Here is a 24,859-nt window from a genome sequence, read left to right as displayed (position 1 = left end):
AGAAAGATGCTTATGAAAGGCTGCGCAATAATGGGATATGTTACACCGCCATATCGGGATAAACATAAATCCAGAGCAACGATTAATGTAGCAAGGGCAGGTCGAATATTCAAAATCCCAGGCGAACTAATGTTTACCTCCTCGTTTACCTCTAAAGAAGCCTCTACTTCTACCTCCTCGCCCAGAGTTCCTACGATGGGGTGGAGGTGGAGGTGGAGGTGGCTCAAGAGGGGGTGGAGGGGGCCCCGGTGGTAGAGGTGGCTGATTGGAACTTTGCACACTAAGCTGTATAGACCCGGGTAGGCTCCATCCAGGTTGCTGGCCATAGTAGTTCTGGGGCGGTGGGTGCTGATGCCGTTGTGGTGGTGGAGGCGGGACAGCGTGATACCCCTGATTTCCACGGTGAGGCGGCTGATGTCCTTGCCCACGCGGGAAATCCTGGGAACGATCCCTATAGTTCCCTCGGTCCTGGGCGTAGCCACCAACGCGGTCACTGAAGCTTGGCCTTCTCGGACTACGGCTGCGTTCGCGGCGGTAGTGATCAGGACGATGAAGATCGCCTCCTGGCCGGGCAGGAAGTCGGTCCATACCAGGTGGTGGTTTTTGATATCGAGTAAAGCTAGCACCGCCACGATCATCCCGGAAATCTTGTCCGGGTAAACTACGAGGCAAATTCATCTGGATATGTGGTCTGGGGTTCCTACTAGGACGAGCCGGCGCTCCATATCTATGCTGCTCAAGATAATCCTTCTTGATATTAGAATCGGGAAAGGCAACTTTCACGGCTTGCAACCTGGCTTCAAACCACCCGAGTTCACTATCATCAGCAGCAGTGTCAGCCTTTGCCTTGCCGTTTCGTATGTACTTAGAGTCCATGTTCATGGTCGTCCATTTAGAAGCAGCCTTCGCATTCCATATGGAAGTTGTTGGAATATCCGATCTGCTTCTCCCAAGGGAAGGACAGTCATCGCCGAAATGATCATCGTCACCACATTCATAGCATGCCATCGGTATCTTCGATGCCTTTTTAATAGGCTTCCTGGATAGTGGCGGCATGATGCGCCATACCTCAAAGTCCTTCTGGCCGGCTGGAACGTTAAAGATAGGCAAATCAGAAATCTTTTTGTTGGCTGATGACTTATATGGGCAGTTGAAGCTAAAATGCTCGTTTGAAGTCTCGCAGACATTACACTGGTAATCGTTAGTAAAAAAAAAAAAGCTATAGATGGAGAATTAAAAGAACACATACCTTAAGCTTGTCACATAGTTCAGTGAGATGTGGCTCCATACAAATATCACAGATCTTTCGTTTCTTAGGCGTCTCCTGAGACTCGATATCTACTAAAGCTTTCTGTGTTGCAGCTGACCCCGATATATCGGGCGTGAAGAGCTTTCGGTAGTCCTCGTGGAGCAATGGCGGTATTGGCTGCCTCATGTAGTATTTTTGCTGATGTGACCAAATGTCTGTGTCCACGGAATCGACAGATTCGTTGTCAGATGCAGCGCCATCTTCATCGTTGGCATCATCATCAGCACAAACGTCATCGCCATCAGAAGCGCTTTCGCCTTCATCACTTTGGTCATCTGCGTCATCTCTAACGACGGGACGGGCGGGTTTCTTGGTGTTCATGTTTGAGAGTTCGTCTGCGGAGTCACCCGAATCACTTAAGAGATCGATAACTTCAATTTCATCATTTCCAGATGGTTGCTTAAATAGCAATGTCGGACTAATACCCTTCAGGTCTTGAGCACCCGCAGATGCAACTTGAGTAAGGTCAGGGATTGAATAATCGACGACCTGGATCTGGCCTGCTTTGATGGATTCGATCAAGGGTCTACGCGTAATCTTTGCGACCCCTATTGCGGATCTGGCGGATTTCCCCAGCTTTAGACCAGCTGACACCGCGATCGCGCCGTTGGATTTCGTAGCATCGAGACGTTCTACGGCTGGGTCATTGAAAGGCTCTGGGGCTTTCTGTTTCTTCGACCTGCCCTTAGATATAGACTCCTCATCTGAGGATGAATCGATAGTGATGATTTGGGGTCCGTCTTCATCTTCAATATTTTCATCCTTGGTATCGTCTTGAAGATTCAACGTAATCCCTGAATCATCCATCATATCACTATCGTCATCGCTGTCGCTAGAGCCATCATCCGGGTACGGTCGCTTCTTAGTTTCTTTTCCACTTTCCACCAAAGCTTCCGTAGACTCTTTCGCAACGTTCTCGACTTCTTGGGTTTCGAGCGGTCGCTCTTCAACCGCCTGCGATTCGGGTTGGTCTAGGGCAGTCGGCATTGGAGGAGCATCACTATCGCCGGTTAGGTCCATAACTTCATCCTCTGTACGCGTTTGCCCAATGGCTTGGATTGTTTGAGGTGCTATTTCTTCTGGCGTTGGCAGCTCAGGGTTGGTCGCGCCATTTTCAACGGTTTCTGCAGGTGGCTGAGGTTCCTCCATATTTGGTTAATATTTTAATGTTGATCGCCCTCTAACGATCCTCCGCGACCCATGCTTTGTATCGATATCGATGAAGGTGATAGTAGTGGCGATGGTCAGATGGTGGTCCGATGAAGGAGGTGGAAGCCGAAGCGGTCAGTTGTTGTTAGGCGTCGCAATGAAAATCTTATGCCGCTTTGTCGTACAATGCGGCAACCTACACGAGATTTCCATGCGGCAACCAAAAATACCACACAACGCACTATTGATATTGACCTCTTTCGCCTTCCAGTCAACTTGTCTTATATATTGAATTTACGGACCTTTACAACCAGCCCCTGGATCCATTTATTTGATCCTATCATCAATATGTATTTTTATATATCAAGAAGCACGGTAAGGTAGCTATCGGCATCTGGATCTCGAAGAATCGAGCTAAGAGCTTCAACCGGTTACAGCCCTTCGCCTATAAAGTCGTCGAGGACATGATGCTCCGACATGTCAAAGCAGCAGTATCGATCCTACAAGTTCGCTATAAATTAACCTCTCTTTGAGGCTATAACGCTATCTACCAAAGTTCCATGTGATACTTTCGAAGCTCAAAACTAGGGAGATTTCTGATGATGTAATTATCGGATATTGAGGTTCGGTGTTCTCGCTCCTACCATCTTCACCTATTAGCCTTCTGGCACTTTGCTAAAAAAAACCTTTAGCTATACGTCAAATTCCAGACGCAGATTCAGTATAAGTGTCACATGACGCCTTTGAAGCTCAAAAATACTATTTTTGATGTGTTTTTTCCCGGAGATTAAGGTTCTAATGGTTACGGATCTCCCGCTCTCAACGTCTTTACCCGCCAACCAGCCTCCCAACTTGAGCATACCCAATTCTCTACCCATTACACCTAGACTGGACGTAATGCCTAGTCAAAACGTCAAATGATAACTTTGAAGCTCAAAACCGGGGTCTTGGAATGTCACATGATAATTTTGAAGCTCAAAACCAGGATTTCATTTGGTTTTTCGAGTAATTAAAATTCTGAGGGGTTCCCGCTCCAAGCATATTGACCCGCCAGCCTTCCAGATTTGAGTACTACACGCAATATCCATCATATTCTCCTTCTTTCTATGAAGACATCTAGACTAGATGGACGGAACCTCAAGAAGAATGCCACATGACTATTTTGAGCTTCAAAACTGGATATTCTGATGGGGTATTTCGGGAATTAAGGTTCTCGTGGACAACGGTGGATCCTATCGGTGAATATGCCACCCGCTAGTATACACATTAAACGATTTCTCCTGGTTCGGTACAGTCCGGACAATGCCTTCGCTATCCTAGGATACAATTGCGGAGGTACTTGGCTTAGCGCAAGTTAACTAATTCGGGACATTGCGCGGTTTCTTACGTGATGCTAGATCTTATGCAAGCAGAAAGGATGCATGGATCCGTATTGCATCATACAAGTACAGCTGGCTAGCTAGCCGATGGCGGCCTCGAGCCTAGGCGCTAGCCGCTCGATATTGAATTCAAGTGCGTAGCATGGATACATCGATATTGAATTATTATCCTTAGTTCCGTTCTAATATTTATTGGGATTTTTGGCGTCCTGGAATTGGATAATACAAAAGTCATATATACTCTGCATTTGCATATTTTATGTGTCCTATGCCTGTTATCGATACTAGAATTATGCAAGCGGGGATAGACCACGGGAGATCTACCCGGTCCCTCACAGTTAACCGGCCCGGAGTTCGGCACAAGCTCAATTCAATATGATATGCTTTTATCGACATTACACAAGAAGCTCCCGGTGAACTTCAATAACCCATAATTAACGTCTGCCGTCCAGGTACGATATCAATATCGGCCCATTGTCAGATCTACGGACCATACTACAACGACCATGAATGAAAGTTTCAACGAACCCAATACGCGTACTTGTCTCGAAAAAAACTTCATCACTTATCCCTCATGCTCAAGCCCGCATACGTCTGTTCCGTATGACGCCATATACGGACCTCTAGACCGTTTATACGTAACATTCTTAAGTAATCCTCAAAATCCAAACTTCCAAATTAGTTAAATTTAATAATAACAACAAGAAGATTTATAACGAAACATTCGGAGCAGAATGAAATCCCCACACTTTAACTTCCAGTCGAACCAACTAGAAGGCTACATAGTAAACTAGTCGCTAAAAAAGCTACTTACCAACAAAAAAAGCTAACAGCCCAACCTGGCGTGACCATGTCATAGTCACAAATCACACCCCAACTATAAAACTCGCATAAAAAATCTTCCGATGCAAAAATGTCTTCGGTTAAAGTTTACCTTCGGCTGTAGGACGTCGGTGGTCGGTCGCCCGGTCGGCTGAAACCGACAGCGACTCAATGAGCCAAGCCCAGCCAACCCGCCTGAAAAATTTTTTGACAAAGACGTCTTGCGCGGAGAAACGCTACAGCGCTGAGTGAGTAACAAAAAGAAGCAAAGTACCTAAACTAAACGCAAACACCCACGCGGCCTAGACAGATGAAAAGAAAAGAAACAAAGGCCGAAGAAAAATCGTCTACGTACCCAATGGATGAACGTAATATATTCGACCGGGAACATGGATCCTACTTTCAAGGATCGATTGTAAGCTAAGCTAAGAGGAAGCGTCAGGTGGTGCGTATTGTCGCCCATGGGCATAGGTCCGTTGGAAAAAAACCTGGAAACGTGTTGCGCTGCATGCCGATGATCGAAGGTCTGCGCCTGATCTCATTTTGGCGGCAAATGATATAATTTCCCGCCAAGCTCAGGCCACTTGATGCTCCTCCTCCTCATTAGAGAATGCCATTGCAGCAGCCTACGAATAATTATTTTGTTTACAAGCGCACAAGATCAAGGTTTTGGTTTGAGAAGAGTGTAGAATATCGTTAATTCTCCAAAGAAACAATAGCTAGTACAAATAACTAAATAGTATCGTTGAAAAACGCCAATAGGTGAAAATGCTAGAAATACTTCATAAAAAAATCAAAAATAAAATCCAGAAAAAATCTTTATTAGAGAAAGAGAACTCCAATCCCAAGTATCCAAACAAACATATGACTCCCCGAACTTTTTTGTGGTTTTCAGCCGTGATAAAACAAAAGGAACGCCGAGGCAAGGTTGTTATTATTTTTTTTTTGTGGCATTTGTCCAGGAGCCGTGAATCGAGACCGTTAGCCCTTCTTTTTCCTTGAAGTCATGAACGAGATCAAAGTCGAGAAGGGTATCCAATGCAGTATTAAAAACAGTGTATATGAACGCCTGTTGTTCTCCCCATATGAATTGATGAAAGTAGAAAGACTTGTCTTCGGGTATGAGGTCGGTTCGAAATAAAAATGAAGAAATTAAAGACCTCCTCCATCTAATTCGAAATTTAATGTCGTCCAAAGTTTCGGATCTTATTGACAATTCTATCGGCATTGGAAGCGATAGATCGACTCGAGTAACCGCTGTGGTTCGAGCTTTCCGAGACTCTTCGGACCGATCCTTCCAGGCTGACTCTGTCCTCCTCAGCTTCGCTGTCGTGACCTTCCTCCTCGTGAGGAACGATGTTTCCGGCGCCACCACGGCCAACGGTGTACATTGGAGCAATGGAGTCGCGTCTTAGCTTGTCGCGCTGAAGCTCTTCGTCGAAGGAGAACATGGCACGCTCCGAAGCTGCGTGAGCGTTACCGACACCACCGCGACCACCGTAGAATGGACGAGCTTGTGGCTTGATGTCGTGGGTCTTTGCTTTAGGAGCTGCGACCTCAGCTGCAGTAAGCTTGCGATAGTTGCCGGCGCCGCCAATGCCGGTGTGGTAGTAGGCGGTGTGTGGAGCTGGTTCGTAGGTGGTGAAGCCCATTGTTGATATTGTAGGAGCAGTAGGATATGAGATAGAAGTAGTGGTCTTTGGTTGGAATAGAGTAGCGAAGCTATGAAAAGCTTTAACTGTCGATGGCAAGTGGTATTCTCGTAAGAGATATTGAAGTCTTGTTGGAAGCTAGATTGGTGATCTTGAAAATGCTGATGATGATAAGCTAAAAAGACCAGGTGTGTCCACCAGGAACCGGCTGCTTATATACCATTTTCCATTCCAAGACACCTGGGCTCGATGGCGAGCCCGAGAGTTCATTGCTATGACACATTGCTTCATCGAAATAGCTAGATCGTCAATAATGGGAATGCAGAGGGGCATACGGGAAGAAGCAAAGAAACAAGGCATGACCCTGTTCTAACGCGCATTTCCCCAGATTTTCACAGCGGATGTGGCCCGAAAGAACTGCTGGTGTGCAGCCTGTCCAACCAGAATGCCAGAAGCCTGCCATGAGCCCCAGCTTTTTTTAAACTTTGTGGTTTGTTCTTTTCCCTCGCTCTTCGTCCTGCGGTTCGGGAAAAAGCAAAAACTCACAAGGTACAAAAAACTTTTCTTTCTCATGCGAAATTTTTTTATTTTTTTTTCGAGGAGCGCACCGCAGGCTGGATTGGCAAGCGCAGGTGATCTAGCCTTGACGCTGGGCTAGCACCATTCGGACCGTCTTTTGCTTTTGGGAGAGCCAGCTAATTAGGATACCGTGTGATGTCGTCTTTGGGCGTCTCAATGATGTATGTTGTAGCCCCATGCCCCCCTCTTGTTTGAGGAAGAAAAAATTTTTGCTTCGGGGTTCCTCTGGGATAAGAAAAAACTTCCTTCGGCAGCATCCCAACAGCCTGGGATGGAAATATTATGTAAAGCTCTCACTTCGCAGTTGTTACCGGGAACGAGCTTCTCGTTTCTGAATGGCCTGTAGACTGTCTGGGCGTATTAAACGATGCATCATCTGTTGCTATATTTGCAATTTTGAGGTTAACGTTTGTGTCGGTAGTTGCCCGGCCACGAACCGGAGAGAGCGCACGTGGTGCCTGATTTCACATTTTTCTGGACGCCGGTTTGCTCTTTGTGGTCGTTGAGCTCAATGGTCCAAAATCGTTGAAGCCCGAAAGACAGATCACGAACGCAACAGCCCGGATGAAACGGACAGTGAGTGGAAAAGAGTCACACGCTTAGCAGACGTCAACCACGCAAAAACGCGATTCTCGTAGAGATGATGTTAATTTGTGAACCTATTCCTGTCGACGCTGCGCCTAGCATCGACAAAACAATGCGAGAGAGAGAGGGACAAAAAAAGATACCCGAATTCCAATTTCTCATAGAGTTGCAAGCTGGGTTTAGTTAGTGTAGTACAGAAAGATAATACTTTCAGCATACCGAAACGTAACAATAATATCGCCATTCCTTGACGCAATACGAAGTTGTTTCCTCATCATGAACGCATCTATGGGCCTCAAGCGCAAGGCGTTAGAAGAAACTGTTGTAGATGCCTTTCCCGGGGAATATTACGTTATACCTTCGCATAGAATTCGCTCTCCCCGGCAGCCTCCGACTGAGCCGATGCCGTGTCAGGGGGACCAAATGCCCTCTCCCTTCGTAAGCTTCGAAGGAATGGCCAATGGGCACGGTCAGGTGGTTCTAGACGCCCTCCAAAAAGATATCCTCTTACCTAAAAATTGGCTAAAAACAACCCAGAAGTAATCCTCACTCGAGACGCCGATTCTTGGGAACCAGCTTCCCCCAGCTTTGCTAGCCCTACCGGTCCTGCTCCGTACCACTTTGCTAGCCCGTTGCACAAGCTTGGTTTGTGTGTGTGAGTGGAGTCCCCTCCGCAGAGTCTGATTGGGCCAGAGGGCTGTGGAATGAAGAGAGCTCGCCAGCTTGCAAAAAAGGGTAATTTCTATTACCCCCATTTTATCAAATCATAATTGACATAAAGACCGTAAATTGCCCCCTTTTGGCCTTTCTTGCCAGGCCTTCTTGGTAAATTCCTCAAAAAAGCTTCCCCTCATCCTTTAGAAACAGAAAGAAAAAATCTGCCGTGTTTAAATGAATCTATTAACCCCCGAAACGCGGAATCCAAAAAAGACCTGAATCATGTCATGATGGGGTAATCGATTTCAGGGCTTTGAAGCTTTGCAACCAACCAGCGTCGAAACTGTCGCTGTCCGTCCTGATGGTGATATTTCACTGGTGCATTTCGACAACAGGTGCAACACATCGCCTCCAATGAGCTCCTGCCACTCAACCGTTTCATATATATCTGGCTTAGATCTATAGACGTGGTTCCGTATATTACTTTTCCCAACCTGTAACACCGATTTCAAGACCCCATGCGTGTTCTCCGTTCGAACGGTACGGTTAAAATCACACAAAACCTCCGAAGATCATATCACATCCCCCGATTGATGCATATTTTTCGGACCAGTCTCTGGATCTTTATTTGCACATTGCATTGAAGTTGTGATCCGTGTCAGCTTTGATGCTCGGTATGTCTATAGACAGTTGTACGTATACATACTTAAGTAGGTATGGATATGGATATATGCTCTTGTATTTCTATTACTTAAGTACTTGAGAAATAACTCATCCCATCGTGCATTCGACCACCGACCGAGCAATTATGGGAATTCTTGCATGATCATCACCCCATATTGCGGCATCTCTGAAAACATCCATTCGTAAAACTCCGGTGCGGAACCGGATTCAAAATCGTGAATTTCCAAAAACCCTTGGTGTTTCTCCACAAAATATCGATCCACAATCGATTAATCTAGTAGAGCCTCCAGCGCATCGAAATGCATCGGCGTGATCCCGTCGCATTAGCTCAGAAGGTCCGACATCGACGCGAAACACCTTTAACCACAGGCTCCACCTGCGAGTGAAAAAATTTAGCTCCGCCAGAGTTGAGTCTAACCTCGATTAGGGGACTTCCCCAGATTCTTTTTGCGCATGGGATCGAATTCCCCCTTTTATGGAGATGTTGTTTCTTTTCCAGTGGTGAAATACTTAACTTTCTTTTTTCTTTCGATGGGCAGCTGAGCGCTCTTTCTTTCGGTTAAACGCTGAGGCTGTCAAAGCCTGTTCGTCAGCTCACGCAGCCGCGGCGCAGGAAGTGGGAAAAAAAGAGGCAACCAAACAGCGCAATAGGTAACGACTTTTTTCTTGGAAGCGAGTAAAAGGTAAATGTAAAAACTTCCAAAATTAAAAAGAACAATCGCCGAATCCTCCAAAATTTTTATAATTTCCATATTTCGCGGAACTTGATGAGAGCTCGAGCCTGATGAAATTTTTTTGGAACCTCATGATCAAAAATTAAAAACACCGCCTCATTACCATGATATCACCAATTTCACATTCATAAAATTTTGAAACCGAATGCGATGGAATTTTTTCAACCTTGGCGAACTTTTAGGCTTTCGCGCCCAGTAATCCGGAAGTAATATCCCATCACAAGGAAATTTTTTGCTAGAAGAAGTCATAATCGTATTACTTTGCGTGATCACTATACACATCCGACGTTTCTATTGTCGGGATATCTCCACCGGCTACAATACATTACTCGTGTCCAATCACTTGCCCAGATTCACATGTATGGTGTGCAAATGTGCATGGATTACTCTATTTCCATAAAATTCCCCTTTTCGACCCTCTTTAACCGTCCGACAACATTCGTGTCACTCGGTCTGGACGTCCAGCAAAGCGTGCTGAAGCTTCCCTGCAGCTATCAAGTACGATATATCGATACGAGATGTGATAATGCAGTGCAGGAACGCCATTGTTACCCCAGAATTCTCGAAACCAACTTCAACTAAACTACCTATAGTTTAGCTACTTTGTATCTCCTGACTCGAATTGTATCCCGTTAACGTTTAGCTACTACGTGCTTAGACCCTCTAACTCGCTAAAACCCAATGATTTAAATATCACATCTTCAAAATACCCATCCCAGTCGCTGACCCATATTGCAACAACAGTGCGAAGAGCCCTCTTAGCTCAATCGGAAGAGCGCCAGACTTTTAACACCAGATAATCTGGCGGTCGTGAGTTCGAGCCTCACAGAGGGCGTAAGCGTATGGCAGTTGTTATTTTTTGTTTTTGGAAGGTGGGGATGCTTCTAACATTTTTAGCTAATTTAAGTTGTTGGGGTTCGGGCTAACCAGCGGTGGGATTTTTTCATCTACAAATCCGGTACTTGGAGGAGGTATCGTATCTGCCTTGAACCGTGGATGATATTTTTCGTAATACAGGAAAGACAGCGTCTAGCATCTACGGACCACGGTTTTCCAGGTAGACGTTCAGAAATAAAAATGGCCATTCCCGATCTAGAAAGTTATTCTGTTTTAAGCAGGCAGTAGGCAACAGGCATCCACACTGCATTAGATCTACAGGAGAGACTTATTGTATAGACTCCGCTTCCGCTGTCTTCCAGTAACAGATTCCGTGGATTCCGTGTAAGTATGGTACATACGTTACATGGATAGAAGCACGGGTCGGGCGGGAAAAACCACGGGTACAACACAAGGAGGTGTTCTGAGCAACACTCTTTGATTCGGCTGTACTGTATTATATGCGATCGATTCCTTACGTATACACGCTGAGGAAAGTATGCATACTATCATTCTAGATCATAGGCGGTGATATCGTAATATGCAATCTGACCATGTATTGCAGTAGGGCTAGGGTCAAGTAGACAGTAGTTGCTTACCATAGTCGTTTATAATCCTCACACTGTCTATTCCTTGATATTGCAAGGTCCAAACTACGGGATATCGTCCTAGATAATCTAAAAAAGACGTTCAGTGAGGAGCGAGACAAGATCGCGGCCATATCCAATATACATATTTTCGTCTCAACAATTTCAAGTTCGAGTTTCGGCCAATTGGGCGAATGAAATTGTAATTGAGATCAAGATTGATAGTATACCTATCTTGTTAAATGCCAAAATACAACTCAAAGTGGTTGTGCACAAATCAGGATCTAATTCACACCCATCGATATCTCCGCAATAGCTTCGAATCATATCATAAGCTTGAAACTCCAGTTAATGTCGCAATTGATACAAAAGGCGGCTTATAACGACGCAGATAAATTCGGTGAAGATACCGATAGCCTCTGTCCTGCTTGGGATTCTGAGGATATTAAATTTGTTCACAAGGGGTTGGTAGAGGGGTATAAACTGTACGTTGAAGGGCTTAGGGGAAAGTGGTGTTTTATAGAACTGGGTGTTGATGGGATTCGGAGGGCAGATGGGGTCGGGTCGGGGGTTAGGGGGAGGTTTGTTAATGGTGGGATTTTAATATCTATCCCCCTATTGAAGGATGGGGGGACGGTTTGTCTATATATCAACTTTACATATCCCAATCCTGAGTCATGAAGCTAACAGACATATATCAGCCATCTTCACACTAGAAAACATCCCAGAAGACCAAAAAACCTGGGCACCAGCCCACGAAGGCACAGTCCTGGGCCTCATCCAACCATCCTGGTGGCCCATAGTCTACGGTAGATTCCTCTCCTCAAGCGGAGAAACCATCATCTGTCCCCTAGAATCCAACTCCTCAAACGGACGGCCTACTGGATTCTGTTGGTTACCTTCAGAATTCAGTATCTCACCCGATGGTAAAAATCCCACGATTACATCTTACATAAACAATCTATCAACCAGAGCAACAAAAACTATTTCACCAATTTTAGAAGGTTGATGATGCTGGGTACGATGAAAATGAAATATCGAGTCCCAAAAGCGCGGATCATACTTCGATTCCGCCGACCAACCCGTCTGAATCGATCGATGAAGAAGAATTCGAAAGCGAGGACGAGAATGACCAAGAAGGAGAAGATGATGATGATGACGAAAAAACGTCTACGACTCCAACTCCATATTCTCCTGGAAGCCAACCGACATATTCGACTACAAAACTTATGAGATCTGGGATATCGGATCTCCACAGTCCAATAAAATGTGGCATCCACCGACCATCACAGATGAAACCAATTTACACTGGAAAATGGTTAAAGTCATCGTCGAGATGACGAAAATACTACTTACGCCTGAAAACCCAGTTCACCATTTAGGTCGTCAACAGGCGGCTACTTGTCGGAGTCATGAGGGGTCGAAGGTATGTTTTAAGATCCATACACATGATATAAGACTAAGAGATTAATTTATTTCTGTAGAACGAACGGATTGTAGCGATGGGGATATACTACTACGCCCAAGAAAACATTGCAGAAACGACAATAGCATTCGTCCGCAAAATTAATACAAAGGATTATAACCTGTTTTTAAGTATTCATAGTAATTTCAATTACAGAGATCAAAGTTTCCAACGAACCGGAGAGACCCCCATCAAGGTATTTCAATTCCATAGCAAACTCCCAATCCTCATCCAGGAATATCCATTCTAAACGATCAATCATATTTCTATAGCAAAACCGCCTAATAGCCTTTCCAAACATCTATGCCCACTCCACAACCCTCCGTCTCAAAGATCTCAAGAGACCAGGATACCAAAAGACTCTAACCTTCTTCCTCTGCGGCCCCAATAACCACGATATTCCAACCACAAAAATAATAGCACCTCAACAACCCCACCATCGTATTGAAGTCGAAAAAGCACTCCGCGAAGGAATATGGGGAAACCTTCCTAATGAGATATTTGAATTGATATTGAAGCATTTACCTCCACCGATTAGTGTAGAGGAGGCGTATGGGTATAGAGCGGCATTGTTGAGGAAACGGGATTAACGGGTTATCGAATAGAATTGTGGTAATTGATTGTTCAAGGTTCGGTTTATACAGACTTATCGAGCATTATGGTATTTTAATTTAATTCGTCACCAATAAAATGTAATAGGGTCATCCTCGGCCCCAGAGCCCTCATCATCCCCCGAACCCTCCCTTTCCTCCTCCTCCCAGTCCCTATAATCCACCACACCACCAACGTTAACCCCCAAAATCCGTTCACCCAAGAAATACCTCGACCCCCAATCTAACTTCTCCATTCTAAAAGTATTCCAGATCGCTTTATCATGCACATCACGAGTATCCAATACCCTGATGGATTCATCCTGAAAAAAGTATTTAAGCGTCTTTGCGAACTCTTCCTTGAGAGTGGTTTCATCGTATCCGTATCCGCGGATGCCGGTGGAATTGCTCATTACCGCTACGGATTGGAGTCTAGACATAAGAAAATAATAAGTATACATGTACAAGGCGTTTACCAGTGGGGGGGGGGCATACTTCGGGAACTCCAACTTCAACTCCACCCCACATCCATCCTCCCCGCACCCCCTAAAAAACATCCCCAAATTATAAACATACGGAATCATAATCCTAACCTTCTTGACCCCAATCTTGCTAACCACCTCAAACAATTTATTCATAAACATCCCAGCCCAACATTGCATCCGACCGGTATCCCATCCAACACCCATTGCGATCTCAAGAACCTCTAGGTTTTTACATGCGTATAAGAGGTCCGAAAGGAGGTTTAAATATTCTATTGCACCTTCTCCTTCGTTGGATTCTCTGTTGTGTAGGTTGGGGTGGTAATCAAAGGAAGGATTTTGTGGGTTTTCATGGAGTATTGTTGGAAAATATTGTCGGGTGGTGGATTGTGTGATGTTCTGGATTGAATCATGATGTCGTTGTAGAGTCCAGGGGAATGTATACTTCTCGCTGAATCGACCTTCTATATACCAAAAAAAGAACAAGAATTTAGAATGGATATCACAAGACTACACGGTAAAAGTCATATAGAAAAATCATACTAACCCTCCCCGACCATCGATACCGGCCAAAAAGATTCACTAGGCAAAAACACAGCCCTAACATTCCCCATCATTACCCCATCATTCTTCCCCAAACTCTTCATCTGTAGTACAGCCTCCTCGAATCCATATACCACCCTAATCTTCTCAGGAAAACGGAAATATGAAATAATAACATTGTTGAAATGATGATTTACCAATCGAAGTTTTGCCAATTTCTGGGATTTGTTCCGATAGGGCTCTAGTATTTGGATTAGGAGTTCGGGCGGGAGATCCATCTTTTATATATATATGTATCCCGAAACCGAGTTCCCATTTAGTATTTTATATTTACTTCGATAAGGTAACGAGCTTTAATTAGGTAGTTGCTAAGGCCGGTGGGATTGAATGGGAGTTTTAAATCAGGTAATCTATTTCGGCCAAGGCGAGGCGGGTTTATATGTATGTCTCCTGCAAGGCTGATCATTTTGAGCTACCGGACTAGCCTGGTCCTGTGTAAGGATCTACAAAGACTAAGTAGCTACAAGGATTCGATCCAACAAATCACAGTTGTCTTCTAAATCTTTGGGTTTGTATCACTAATTCAAGCTCTTGGTAAGTGTATTCGTGATATTTGATACAAGATCGCTTTTCGTTCGAATAGGTAGTTAAAGTTCAACATTATGAAGTTAACACAACGGTGCAAAATACAGCTAGAAGGGTAAGGTAAGGTAAGGTAAGGTAAAGGTAATGTACAATATCAAAAAAAATTAGAAAAAAGGGAAACAAAGAGATAGCCGTCCAGCACTCGAAAGAAGAATCGTAACCTCCATGCCCTCGTATTAAGGACTTCAGTATCCCTCCTCCGCCAGAGTAAATCTCATGTCACATCGTTCCCGTCGAATTAATCATCTACCTTTAACGTCTCCTCGCATCGAACTGGTTCTTAAGATAAACGAGGCCTATTTGAATCCACGTTAGCCAACATCTCCGCCCAGGTATCAAACCTTCCAAAATATATATGTATATAAAACAAAGGAAAACCAACCCCACAACCCCCACAACCCTAATATTTCAATGGGATAAAAACGAAACCCTAAGGAAATATACCATACCAAGAATAGTCGCAACGTACTTGACAACCACAGTCTTCTTATCCCCCCCACCAAGGGACAACAACCATCCAAACCAACTAACCCTGGCCTTCCCATCACGGCTAAAATTTGGTTTTTTCTCAAGAAGCATACGGTACTGTGAGAGTTTGCTGGGGATGTATGGTGGATATCTGGCGTCCAAGACCATTTCGAACCATCCACCGGGTTGTCGGACGGTGGTGCGGTGATGGGAGAAGGCATCAAATCCGAATTTGTCTCTGTAGTTACCCATGCCCGATTCGCCGACGCCGCCGAAGGCGAGTTTGTGGGAGGCGCCGTGCCAGATTGTACTATTTATCTTTGTTAGTATTCTTATTTCAAAATTGTGCATTGAGGGGTGTAGCCTACTCGTTGACTGTAGCACCACCTGATCTCGTATGGCCCAAGACTAAATCATGTCAGCAAATGTTCCACATTACTCAGCATCAGCTAAAAAATAAGACTTACTATAATTCGCTTCCTTCTTATCCGTCGTAAACGTATACAACGCCAACGGCGTATCACTAACCCGATTGACAAACCCAATCGCCTCATCCAAATCATCAATAACCACATACGGCAACACCGGTCCAAAAATCTCATCCTTCATCAAGGCATCATTCTCATCTTTAACCTGAACTACCGTCAAATCGATAAACTTCTCACTCTCGTCTGTCTGTCCCCCAATCTTGATTTCTCCTGAGGTGGAGTCGATGAGTTTTTTGATTCTTTGGAAGTGGCGGTCGTTGACTATGCGTGGATAGTCGGCTGAGGCTTTGAGACCGTTGGGGTAGAATTTACTCCAAGTTGAGGCGAGGGATGAAACGAATTCGGATTCCTTGGAAGAGGGGACTATGACGTAGTCTGGGGAGAGGCAGACTTGTCCGGCGTTTAAGGCTTTGCCCCAGCAAATGCGGCGGGCGGCCAGTTTGATGTCGGCATTTTTGGTGATGATGACGGGGTTCAAACCACCTCTAACCACATTTATTAGCATCGTTTACCTTTCAAATAGATTTTTTTTTGTATAACAAAATAACGGGGAGACATACAATTCAAGAATCGTAGGCGTCAAATGCTTCGCAGCAGCAGCAGCTACGATTCTTCCCACGACGCCATTACCGGTATAGCATATCTTGTCGAACTTTTGTGCAAGAAGCTCGGTAGTCTCCGGGATGGCACCGTTGATAACGGCAAAGGCATCCGGGTCGAGATATTCAGATATGATCTTTGTGATGATTGCACAAGATGCCTCTGAGATTTCAGAGGGCTTGACGATCACACAGTTTCCCGCAGCGATGGCGCCAAGGAGAGGTCCGATGGTGAGTTGGAAGGGGTAGTTGTATGCTCTATAAATCTCTATTAGTCCCCTCTGTACCTTATAATAAAATGGATGAATATAGGGAAGAACATACCCAATAATCAAAACCACCCCCAAAGGCTCCTTCCTAATCGTCGGACTCCCCGCCTTACTCAACAAATCCGCACTGACAGGAACCTCCTTAACCCATTTATCAATATCCCCCAGCGCATCGATAATCGCGTTCTTCAACCAGATCCCATCACTCTGCAGGGCTTCATGCTCTGATTTTCTAAGGTCCTGCCATAATGCGGCGGCGATATCGGATTCGTTGTCGTGAAGGCCCCACCAGAGCTTTCTGAGTTGCTCTTTGCGCCAGTCGATGGAGCGGGTTTTGTGGGATTGGAAGGTCGCTCGGAGGCGAGTTGTTGTGGCGGGGATGTCGGCCAATGGGGTGGTGGGGGGAGGACTGATTGTCTTGGACGACGACATGTTTATTTTCTGTTATTCCTTATTATCAAAACCAGGAAATGGAGATGGAGGTGGATATCGAGATGGAGAGGGAGATGGAGACAGAAGAAGGTAAAATATGACAAATGCGATTGAGCCGTTGATATAGAAAGGTTAAGAAGCCCTGACGTTGACGGATTCTGTCAGTTTAAATAGTTAAAGGAGGGATGACGATGATATTATATTATAGTACATCTGCTAGTCCAAGTCAGCTAAAACTACTGATGATGACAGACGGATAAGATAAAAGCTATGGAGTAAGTAGAATATGTATTGGCTGAGACTTTGAAAGAGTTAGTTACATTCCCCCAGCCTGCCATTTTAAACCGAGGCTGGTCGATAAACTCCTTCCTCTTTATCATCCCGATCACACGATGAATAAAATATATAGCAGAATAACCCGCCGGACACGGCTTCTTTCTGCTCCCGAATAGAAAAAAAAAAGAAAGAAAAGAAAATAATTTAAACCTGCGGGGCGGGGCTTTAAGGGGTTTGAACCGATTGATACAGCCGCCCGTCTACACAATGGCGAACGAAGCAGTCAATGACGACGAGGCTGGTGCCGTGCATTGTAGACAGATAGCTAGCGCCATCACATGCATTCAAGAGACCCAGTTTCCCGTCTTAGCGAGTCCCATTGACCGGGTGTCTTAAGCAGTTGGAGTTGGTTTGTTCGGATGGCTGAGCCGCAATCGACCGACAATACGACAACTCCACTTTTTTTACCTCTGTTTTTCCGAGACTAAACTTCGCGGTGTGGAGTAGAAACCCAGGTATACATACTTAAGGATGTGCTGACTTATACATCGCGGAGAACGAGGGCCCGGAGCGCTCTAAAGTCTTAATTACCTATCATATCGTACACACATATATCGTAGACTCCGAAGATAATAATCAGAATACTTGAAACATCGAGAGAGAGAGACGCTTTTAGCCTTCCCTTCGTTTTGCAAGAGCAGCCTCGACTACTCTCTTCCCCGCCTCACCATCACCACCCCATTCCATCCCCTGCAAAAACTCCTCTAATGCAGCTTCATACCCCAAATGCACCATCTCCTCATCAACCTTCACTCCATTCCTCGCCAGAGCACCAATAACACAAGCAATTCTTGCGATCTCAGCTCTGGTCTCCGGTGATATCTCTTCATTCACATTGGAATATATCGCCTCCGAAGCTTCTTCTTCCAATCTCGTGATACTCACACTTTTCCCCTCCGGCCCGCCGGACTCGGTAAGCGGTGTTGTATGTTTAGCAATATAAATATATCCGTTTACACCGAGATAGATATCGACTTCTCCACCACCGTTGGAGGTATTCATTGTTAAAACATGAGATTTCATCCGTCGGACCATTCCGGCGTCTATGGTCATAAACACTCCGTTACGGAGTTTTCCATATTTAAGACTTCGGGTGTGAAGACTCGCTAGACCGTCGTTAGAGAGGGTTTGGACTTCAGCTACTAGCAAGTCACCCTCGGAGAAGAAAGTACGGATTTGGAGTTCGTCGGTCGAGGTTCTTTTACGGAGGATGCCACCGGGGAGGTTTATTGAGGATAATAGCAGGGTTGCGGAGTGGGGGGCAGCGATGTCGACTCGCCATCGTTTCGTTTGGACTTCGAGAATCCGACCGACTACTAGATCACCGATTTCGGGGACGTAACGGAATTTGAGAGCGCGGATTGAGAGCAGTTTGTTGGTTTTGGAGATTGTGCCGGCGAGGGAGGAGATGATGGATTGGCTGCCGCCTGAGACGAGGGGTTGGGAGAGGTAGGTTCCGTGGCCGCTGTATCCAAATACTCTATATCAGCATCACCACCGTAGACCATCCAGTTTTATAGACATAGATGTAGATATATTATGCAGTAGTAAATATGACATACCGCATCCACTGAGGGTCTTCTGTGACAACTTCGCCGGGCGTCACAATCCCACCAGCTTGTCTGCCTGTTACCCGTCGCGGCGCATCGCCGTCCATTGCTACATCGCCATCATTGTCGAGATCGAGACGAACACCGCCTTCGTCGTCTTCTTCGTCGTCGGCTGTTACGAACGGTGCTGGTGCTATTATCTGTATCGGCATTGTTATTATGATAAGAATGTGGGAAGTTTGTCGCGAAAGAGGGAGAGAAATTGGGGAAGTTTGGTCGCAAACAAATTTGATGATGCCGCATTTCCAACAAACTGCGGCAGCGAAACTTTAGTTAGCCTTGACTAGCGGGGTTATATTAATATCTAACTTCTCACGGCATTTGGTCCGAAAGCTTCACCACTATCACCACTAAATTAGAAAAAAGAAAAAAGGAAAACAAGGTTCAATCAAGATCGAATTAACGATATCCATATCTTAAACGGTCGCTGAGAAGAATGACCCTTAAAGACCACCTCCACCTTCGCGGCTCCATATCCCACCATGACGACGACAAAGACAAAGACAGGGACCCCAAAGACGCCCAAGCAGACTCGGGATCCGCAGCTAGAAAGCTATTCCGACGACTAAAATCCGGCGGGAAATCTTCAGACGAAGAAAGCGGCGATGAAGCAGTTTCAAAAACACATCGATCGGACTCCGAGGCAGAAGTAGTCATTGAACTACCCCCCGCCGCAGACTTTCATGTCCATTTGAGAGATGGATCGATGATGGAGACTGTTACGCCGACTATTGAGAATGGGGGGGTTAATTTGGTTTATGTTATGGTATGTCCTCTTCTCCATAATATATACTAGGTGTATGATATCTAAGCTGTATAAAACACAGCCAAACCTCGTCCCCCCAATAACAACCCCCTCCGCCGCCCTCTCCTACGTGTCAAAACTCCAATCCCTCTCCCCAAAAACCACCTTCCTCCCAACCCTCTACCTCCACCCTTCGATCACTCCAGCCACAATCTCCGAAGCCGCAGCATCCGGCATCGTCGGCGTAAAATCCTACCCACGAGGCCTAACCACAAACTCCGACTCCGGCGTCTTATCCTACGAATCCTTCTATCCCGTCTTCCAAGCCATGTCAGACCACGACATAGTCCTAAACCTCCATGGAGAATGTCCGTCTACTCCGGCCGAAGACGTTGCTGGTATCGAAGACGAGGATATAACGATTTTAAACGCCGAAGCGAAGTTTTTACCGACGTTATTGTCGATTCATAAGCAATTTCCAAAGCTCAGGATAGTTTTGGAACATTGTACTACTGCTGCGGCAGTTGAGGCAGTTAGAGCTTGCGGTCCTACTGTTGCCGGAACAATCACTGCGCATCATCTGTTCCTGACGATAGATAATTGGGCCGACGACCCATTTTGCTTTTGTAAACCGGTTGCAAAGTTACCGGCTGATAGAGCGGCATTACTCGCCGCCGCCAGCAGCGGTGATCCTAAATTCTTTTTGGGGACGGATTCAGCACCACATCCAAAACCGGCGAAGCAGGGCAGGTCGGGGAATAATAAAACTGTGGCGGGGGTGTTTACGCAACCTTATGCGGTTCAGTTAGTGGCTGAAGCGTTTGATAAGGTGGGGAAGGCGGATAAAGAGACGCTTGAAGGGTTTTGTTGTAGGTTTGGGAGGGAGTTTTATAGAGTTAAGGAGAAGGGGATTGAGGTTGAAGGGAAAGATAAGAGGAAGATCGTGTTGATGAAGGGACTTAGGGAGAAGGCTGTTAAGGAGGTTGGGGCGGGGGATGGGGCTGTTGTGCCGTTTAGAGCCGGGGAGGAGGTGTGGAGTTTGAAGTGGAAGGAATAGGTTTGGTATCAGACTGGTAGTTAATGCAGCGATAATTTGGCAAGTTACATTTATTAACACAATGAAAGGTCTCTACTTTGCCTTACAATGATTCCTCCGGACCATTCAGACATCTAGGTACACATGCCTAGGTATATACTAAAAGTTCTCCGGGTATATAGGCCGGTATACGAGTTGGAGTTTCGAATGGGCAGCAGCGCTGGTAGTTAACGTGGTTAGGAGATCCAGAACCCAGTATTATATACAAAGGGTTGACTATGCCTATAGCCATGTGGTATATCAATATAGCAGCCACGAGGAATCGAATCCCTGATTCCCCAAGTTCGAAGCCGGAATTAACATATATATTATTGTAGAAGAAAGTAAATTTTCAATTACACATTCATATGCTGTTAAAGGACCCTTGGGATTTGTCGAGCTCTATGGGCAGAATGCTAGCTAGTCTCAAGCATGAGGTACTGTCCTAGCTGGCCTGGTTTCATGTCTGCAGTGTCAAATATGTGGTATAATGCAATTGACTGCGTTGTTTGCCACCAGCCACACATTGGTGAAATGTGGCTAGTGCTATGGCGCTAAAAAAATTTACACAGCACAACAAAGCTCTTATCAGCTCCAACCTCAAAGAAACGTCCATATCAACCGCCAACACTCCACCACCACTCCACACTACCCTATCACCTACCATCTCAGCATCGATTGCATCAACTCGTAACGCCCTCCGAACCATCACGAATTAGCATCAATCTCGCGGTTCAATATGTCTGAAGAAGAGGTAAGAGATATCACCCACCTTGTTATCGTGGTCTTCTTCCTCCCTACAAATAGCTTGGGTATAGGAGGCGACGGTGGCTAATGATGGTTTTTATGAGGTGTAGCAGAAGAAGTCGGTCGCCTTTGGCGAAACTACGGATCTTGAGAATGGAGAGAAGGTCGAGACGAATGAGGGGAATACTGCTGAAGGGCATTCTGTCGCTGGTATGTTGGCCACCTATATCTACATCTTCCTCCCTTGTATTCCCTTTCCTTTCCCCTACCCTTCCCCCGTCGCTATACCTTTTATATACACGGTTGTACTTGGGCGTCTTCTATAGCTTTTGATGATGATATATATAGGCACAAATATCAGTGCTGACGAAATGGACACCCGCATAGAAAACGGCGATGCCGAAGCCCCGGCCACATTCGATCCCTCCGCCATGAAGAAAAAGAAGAAGCCAAAGAAGGAAAAGGAATCCGAGAACGGCGAGGAAGCTCCTAAGGAAAACGGTGACGGCGGCGAAGGTTTCGACCCTAAGCTGTTGAAGAAGAAGAAGTCGAAGAAGGCAAAGGCCGAAGACGGTGAAGCCGCCGCCGAAGGCGACGGAGAATTCGACCCTACAAAACTCGTCAAGAAACCAAGGAAGTCAACCAAGAAGAAGCAAACCGGTGATGATGATGAATTCCAAAAGCGCCTCGAGGAACTCGGTCTTGAAGATAAGAAGGATGAACCAGCTGTTCCACAGACTCAGGAGGAAGTCGAGGCCGAACTCGCACAGGGAACTGGTGTTTGGGCTCAAGACAATGCTGCACCATTCAAGTACTCCCAACTCTTGAAACGTTTCTACATCAATCTCTACGAAGACCATCCAGAACTCTCCGGTGACGGCCGTCTAAAGAACTACAAGATCCCACCACCACAGGTCGCCCGTGAAGGTAACAAGAAATCGATCTTTGCCAATCTCCCCGAAATTGCCAAGAAGATGAAGAGAAATCCGGACCATATCATTCAATTCATCTTTGCCGAGCTGGGTACCAATGGTTCCGTCGATGGTGCCGGAAGGTTGGTTATCAAGGGTCGTTTCCAGCAGAAACAGTTGGAGAGCGTTTTGAGACGATACATTGTCGAGTATTTGACTTGTGGAACCTGCAAGAGTCCGAATACCACATTGATGAAGGAGAATCGTCTTTTCTTCGTCAACTGCAATATCTGCGGATCGAGGAAATCTGTCTCGTACGTGTCCCACGTCCCATGTCCCCTTTTTGATGCTAAGGGAAATTATACTAACTGTGTGATAATAGTGCTATCAAAACTGGTTTCCAGGCCGCCTTGGGCAAGAGGAAGAAGCAGCAAGCTTAAACGCTTGTGGGGTATCGTTTCTTCTACACTTTTCGGAGGATCTTCTCCGCGCATTTTATTGGGTTTACGCTGGGATCTTTTTCTTACCTGGAAAACTTCCCTATACACACCCTCCTGTACGCTAGTCATTGTAATGGCTAATTGACTGACCTCCATGATCTCTATCAACACATACATCCTTTCAACCCCTCTTGCCGTCTCCCTCAACCCCAAATTCCGTTGACTTTCTCGATCCCTCGTTTCCTACCATCATTCATCACATCATCGGGTGTTACTGCTTTACCCTTTTCCTAATGTTTTCCAATCCCGGGTCTCTTTTCTGAGCATTTTGATGAATGGGTCCTGTTTTACAATATGATTATGCTTTGCTTTTCGTTTCCTTTATGAGTACCGGGTCCAATGACTTTAATGCTGTTTTTTTTGTTCCTTTTTCCTTTTGTATCGTCAGTTTCCGATTCCCTTTATGTACTGGCGATGGTGAGGACGGGAATGATGAAGATGAAGATGATCGATGATTCCCCATGTAGCTTTACTTTTGGGTTTTTCTTACTTTAGGGGTTTTCATGCACACAAAAGTCGGTAGATGGGGAAATGAAATGTTGAATCTTTTATATTTCAGATCTGATATTTTTTGTAGATTCTGATTAATATAGGCCAAACATTCCAGTAAAACAGAGAATGTAAATGTATGGTCGTAGAGTTTGGAATGTCGTCATATATCGGGGTATGGAGAACCGCACCCCGGAAATATGCGAACTCTGTACCTCGGAAAGACTGTTCCTTGCCCCACTTCTTTGGAGTAGAAAAAGGAATTTTGAGAAGCTTAAGCTCAAGCAACTTCAGGAAAAGCGGCTGAGATTATAGGAAGTTGCTTCCAAAGATGGATATCGAAAGCTGGCCCCTCTATTTCCCGCAAGGACAAGCTCCACCATTTTGCTTACCAAGACATCAAAACGCCACATTTTTTTCTCTGCCACATGATCCCTTTTTCTAATTGGATTTTGAGGGAAGGGAAGAGTGAAGCAACGGCCATGTAATGCATGTTTATCGGGACAACCTGCTGACCGATGATTCTAAGTAGGTTAATCTATGCAGCAGAAAAAGAAGCTTATCCAACTGCAACCCCGCTTGACCTATGAGCTTGTTTGTGCTCTGCATCCTTTTTCGAAGGAATTTTTTGAAGCAACGGCGCTAGACAAGGGGTAGCTTGTCCATCCCAAAGCTTTTTTCGGCTGGGTTTGGCGCGAAAAGGGTGGATAAAAACCCCTCCACTACACACAGCCTCAATTTTGAACACACCCATGCTTTGAATTTGTTACTTTGAATGGCGCACAGATCGGAAGATGGAGACTATTCGAAACGAGCTGTTGGATCGTGAGCTCAATATTATCCTGTGCACTTAAGGTAGAAGCTGAGAGAAAAAAAAAAATCTCTTTTTTGCCATTTTGGACGGGATATATAATATGATGTAGCTCCAGCTGTCCCCCCCCCGTATATATAGAGTACTTCAGGTTCTGAAATGTCTTCGGAAGCTTCTTGCGATCTTTTTCCTTATCGATGCTTTCGAGGTCTTGAAGTTTACTATCAATCAGGTTTTGTTGGTAGTAGAACAGAGCTAAGGTTCGTATTTTTATATTTTTTACTGCTGCACTGCTATTGGTCTTTTGGGATGGTTATAACAATAAGCGCCGTTCTTGTTCCTGTTCCTGTTCCTGCCCCTCTTTTTGTTCGAGCTGTCGCAACAGAGCATATTAGTTAGCCAGATTTATGTTATTTCCTGGGCGCTGGTTTAAAAATCGGCTTTTCCGGGTTTAATAAGTGACCTTTTGATCCCTTTCCTCCACTTTGTCCTTCTTCTTTTCAACCACGACCGCATTTGCTGCTCCGCCGAAACAGCTTCCTTCGCTTGCTCGCTGGCACAAAAGGAAAAAAAAAGGTTATTATAGATAGAAAGATAGGCTGGCAATCCCGCGATATAACTATCGCAGACGGGTTAAACCC

At 45.4% G+C, this 24,859-nt stretch overlaps 8 protein-coding genes across 10 annotated transcripts; 3 read left to right on the top strand and 5 right to left on the bottom strand.

Annotated features, from left to right (window-relative positions):
* Nucleotides 1-126: 126 nt before the first annotated feature.
* Nucleotides 127-2,458, bottom strand: DFL_005582 (uncharacterized protein; the record flags this gene model as incomplete). The annotated part of the gene is made up of 2 exons (XM_067634864.1): nt 127-1,191; nt 1,250-2,458. 2 exons carry the CDS (start codon nt 2,456-2,458, stop codon nt 127-129), a joined length of 2,274 nt encoding a protein of 757 aa, XP_067489352.1.
* Nucleotides 2,459-5,840: 3,382 nt separating this feature from the next.
* Nucleotides 5,841-6,311, bottom strand: DFL_005581 (uncharacterized protein; the record flags this gene model as incomplete). The annotated part of the gene is made up of 1 exon (XM_067634863.1): nt 5,841-6,311. One exon carries the CDS (start codon nt 6,309-6,311, stop codon nt 5,841-5,843), a length of 471 nt encoding a protein of 156 aa, XP_067489351.1.
* A 5,969-nt stretch (nt 6,312-12,280) lies between these two features.
* DFL_005580 (uncharacterized protein) lies at nt 12,281-13,068 on the top strand (the record flags this gene model as incomplete). Its single annotated transcript, XM_067634862.1, has 3 exons — nt 12,281-12,439; nt 12,498-12,674; nt 12,751-13,068. 3 exons carry the CDS (start codon nt 12,281-12,283, stop codon nt 13,066-13,068), a joined length of 654 nt encoding a protein of 217 aa, XP_067489350.1.
* Nucleotides 13,069-13,157: 89 nt separating this feature from the next.
* Nucleotides 13,158-14,371, bottom strand: DFL_005579 (uncharacterized protein; the record flags this gene model as incomplete). Its single annotated transcript, XM_067634860.1, has 3 exons — nt 13,158-13,500; nt 13,564-14,014; nt 14,098-14,371. The coding sequence occupies 3 exons, from the start codon at nt 14,369-14,371 to the stop codon at nt 13,158-13,160; spliced, it is 1,068 nt and encodes a 355-aa protein (XP_067489349.1).
* Nucleotides 14,372-14,990: 619 nt separating this feature from the next.
* On the bottom strand, nt 14,991-16,994 carry DFL_005578 (uncharacterized protein; the record flags this gene model as incomplete). Of its 2 annotated transcripts, none has more annotated exons than XM_067634859.1 (6): nt 14,991-15,034; nt 15,188-15,516; nt 15,575-15,614; nt 15,674-16,179; nt 16,255-16,551; nt 16,618-16,994. In XM_067634859.1, the coding sequence occupies 6 exons, from the start codon at nt 16,992-16,994 to the stop codon at nt 14,991-14,993; spliced, it is 1,593 nt and encodes a 530-aa protein (XP_067489348.1). The 2 variants fall into 2 exon arrangements, with proteins under 2 accessions (XP_067489348.1, XP_067489347.1); XM_067634858.1 differs by having other exon boundaries at nt 15,019-15,034; nt 15,208-15,516.
* A 948-nt stretch (nt 16,995-17,942) lies between these two features.
* On the bottom strand, nt 17,943-19,092 carry DFL_005577 (uncharacterized protein; the record flags this gene model as incomplete). The annotated part of the gene is made up of 2 exons (XM_067634857.1): nt 17,943-18,795; nt 18,893-19,092. 2 exons carry the CDS (start codon nt 19,090-19,092, stop codon nt 17,943-17,945), a joined length of 1,053 nt encoding a protein of 350 aa, XP_067489346.1.
* Nucleotides 19,093-19,376: 284 nt separating this feature from the next.
* Nucleotides 19,377-20,742, top strand: DFL_005576 (uncharacterized protein; the record flags this gene model as incomplete). The annotated part of the gene is made up of 2 exons (XM_067634856.1): nt 19,377-19,706; nt 19,768-20,742. The coding sequence occupies 2 exons, from the start codon at nt 19,377-19,379 to the stop codon at nt 20,740-20,742; spliced, it is 1,305 nt and encodes a 434-aa protein (XP_067489345.1).
* A 757-nt stretch (nt 20,743-21,499) lies between these two features.
* On the top strand, nt 21,500-22,858 carry DFL_005575 (uncharacterized protein; the record flags this gene model as incomplete). 2 transcript variants are annotated; one of them, XM_067634855.1, is made up of 4 exons in its annotated part: nt 21,500-21,514; nt 21,618-21,717; nt 21,895-22,732; nt 22,801-22,858. In XM_067634855.1, the coding sequence occupies 4 exons, from the start codon at nt 21,500-21,502 to the stop codon at nt 22,856-22,858; spliced, it is 1,011 nt and encodes a 336-aa protein (XP_067489344.1). The 2 variants fall into 2 exon arrangements, with proteins under 2 accessions (XP_067489344.1, XP_067489343.1); XM_067634854.1 differs by having other exon boundaries at nt 21,856-22,732.
* Nucleotides 22,859-24,859: the final 2,001 nt, after the last annotated feature.

This window comes from Arthrobotrys flagrans, assembly GCF_004000055.1.
Source record: "Arthrobotrys flagrans strain CBS H-5679 chromosome Unknown unitig_9, whole genome shotgun sequence".
In the NCBI taxonomy this organism is placed as follows: domain Eukaryota; kingdom Fungi; phylum Ascomycota; class Orbiliomycetes; order Orbiliales; family Orbiliaceae; genus Arthrobotrys; species Arthrobotrys flagrans.
The sequence above is the reverse complement of the archived record's forward strand: the minus strand, read 5'-3'. Positions and strand labels throughout refer to the sequence as shown.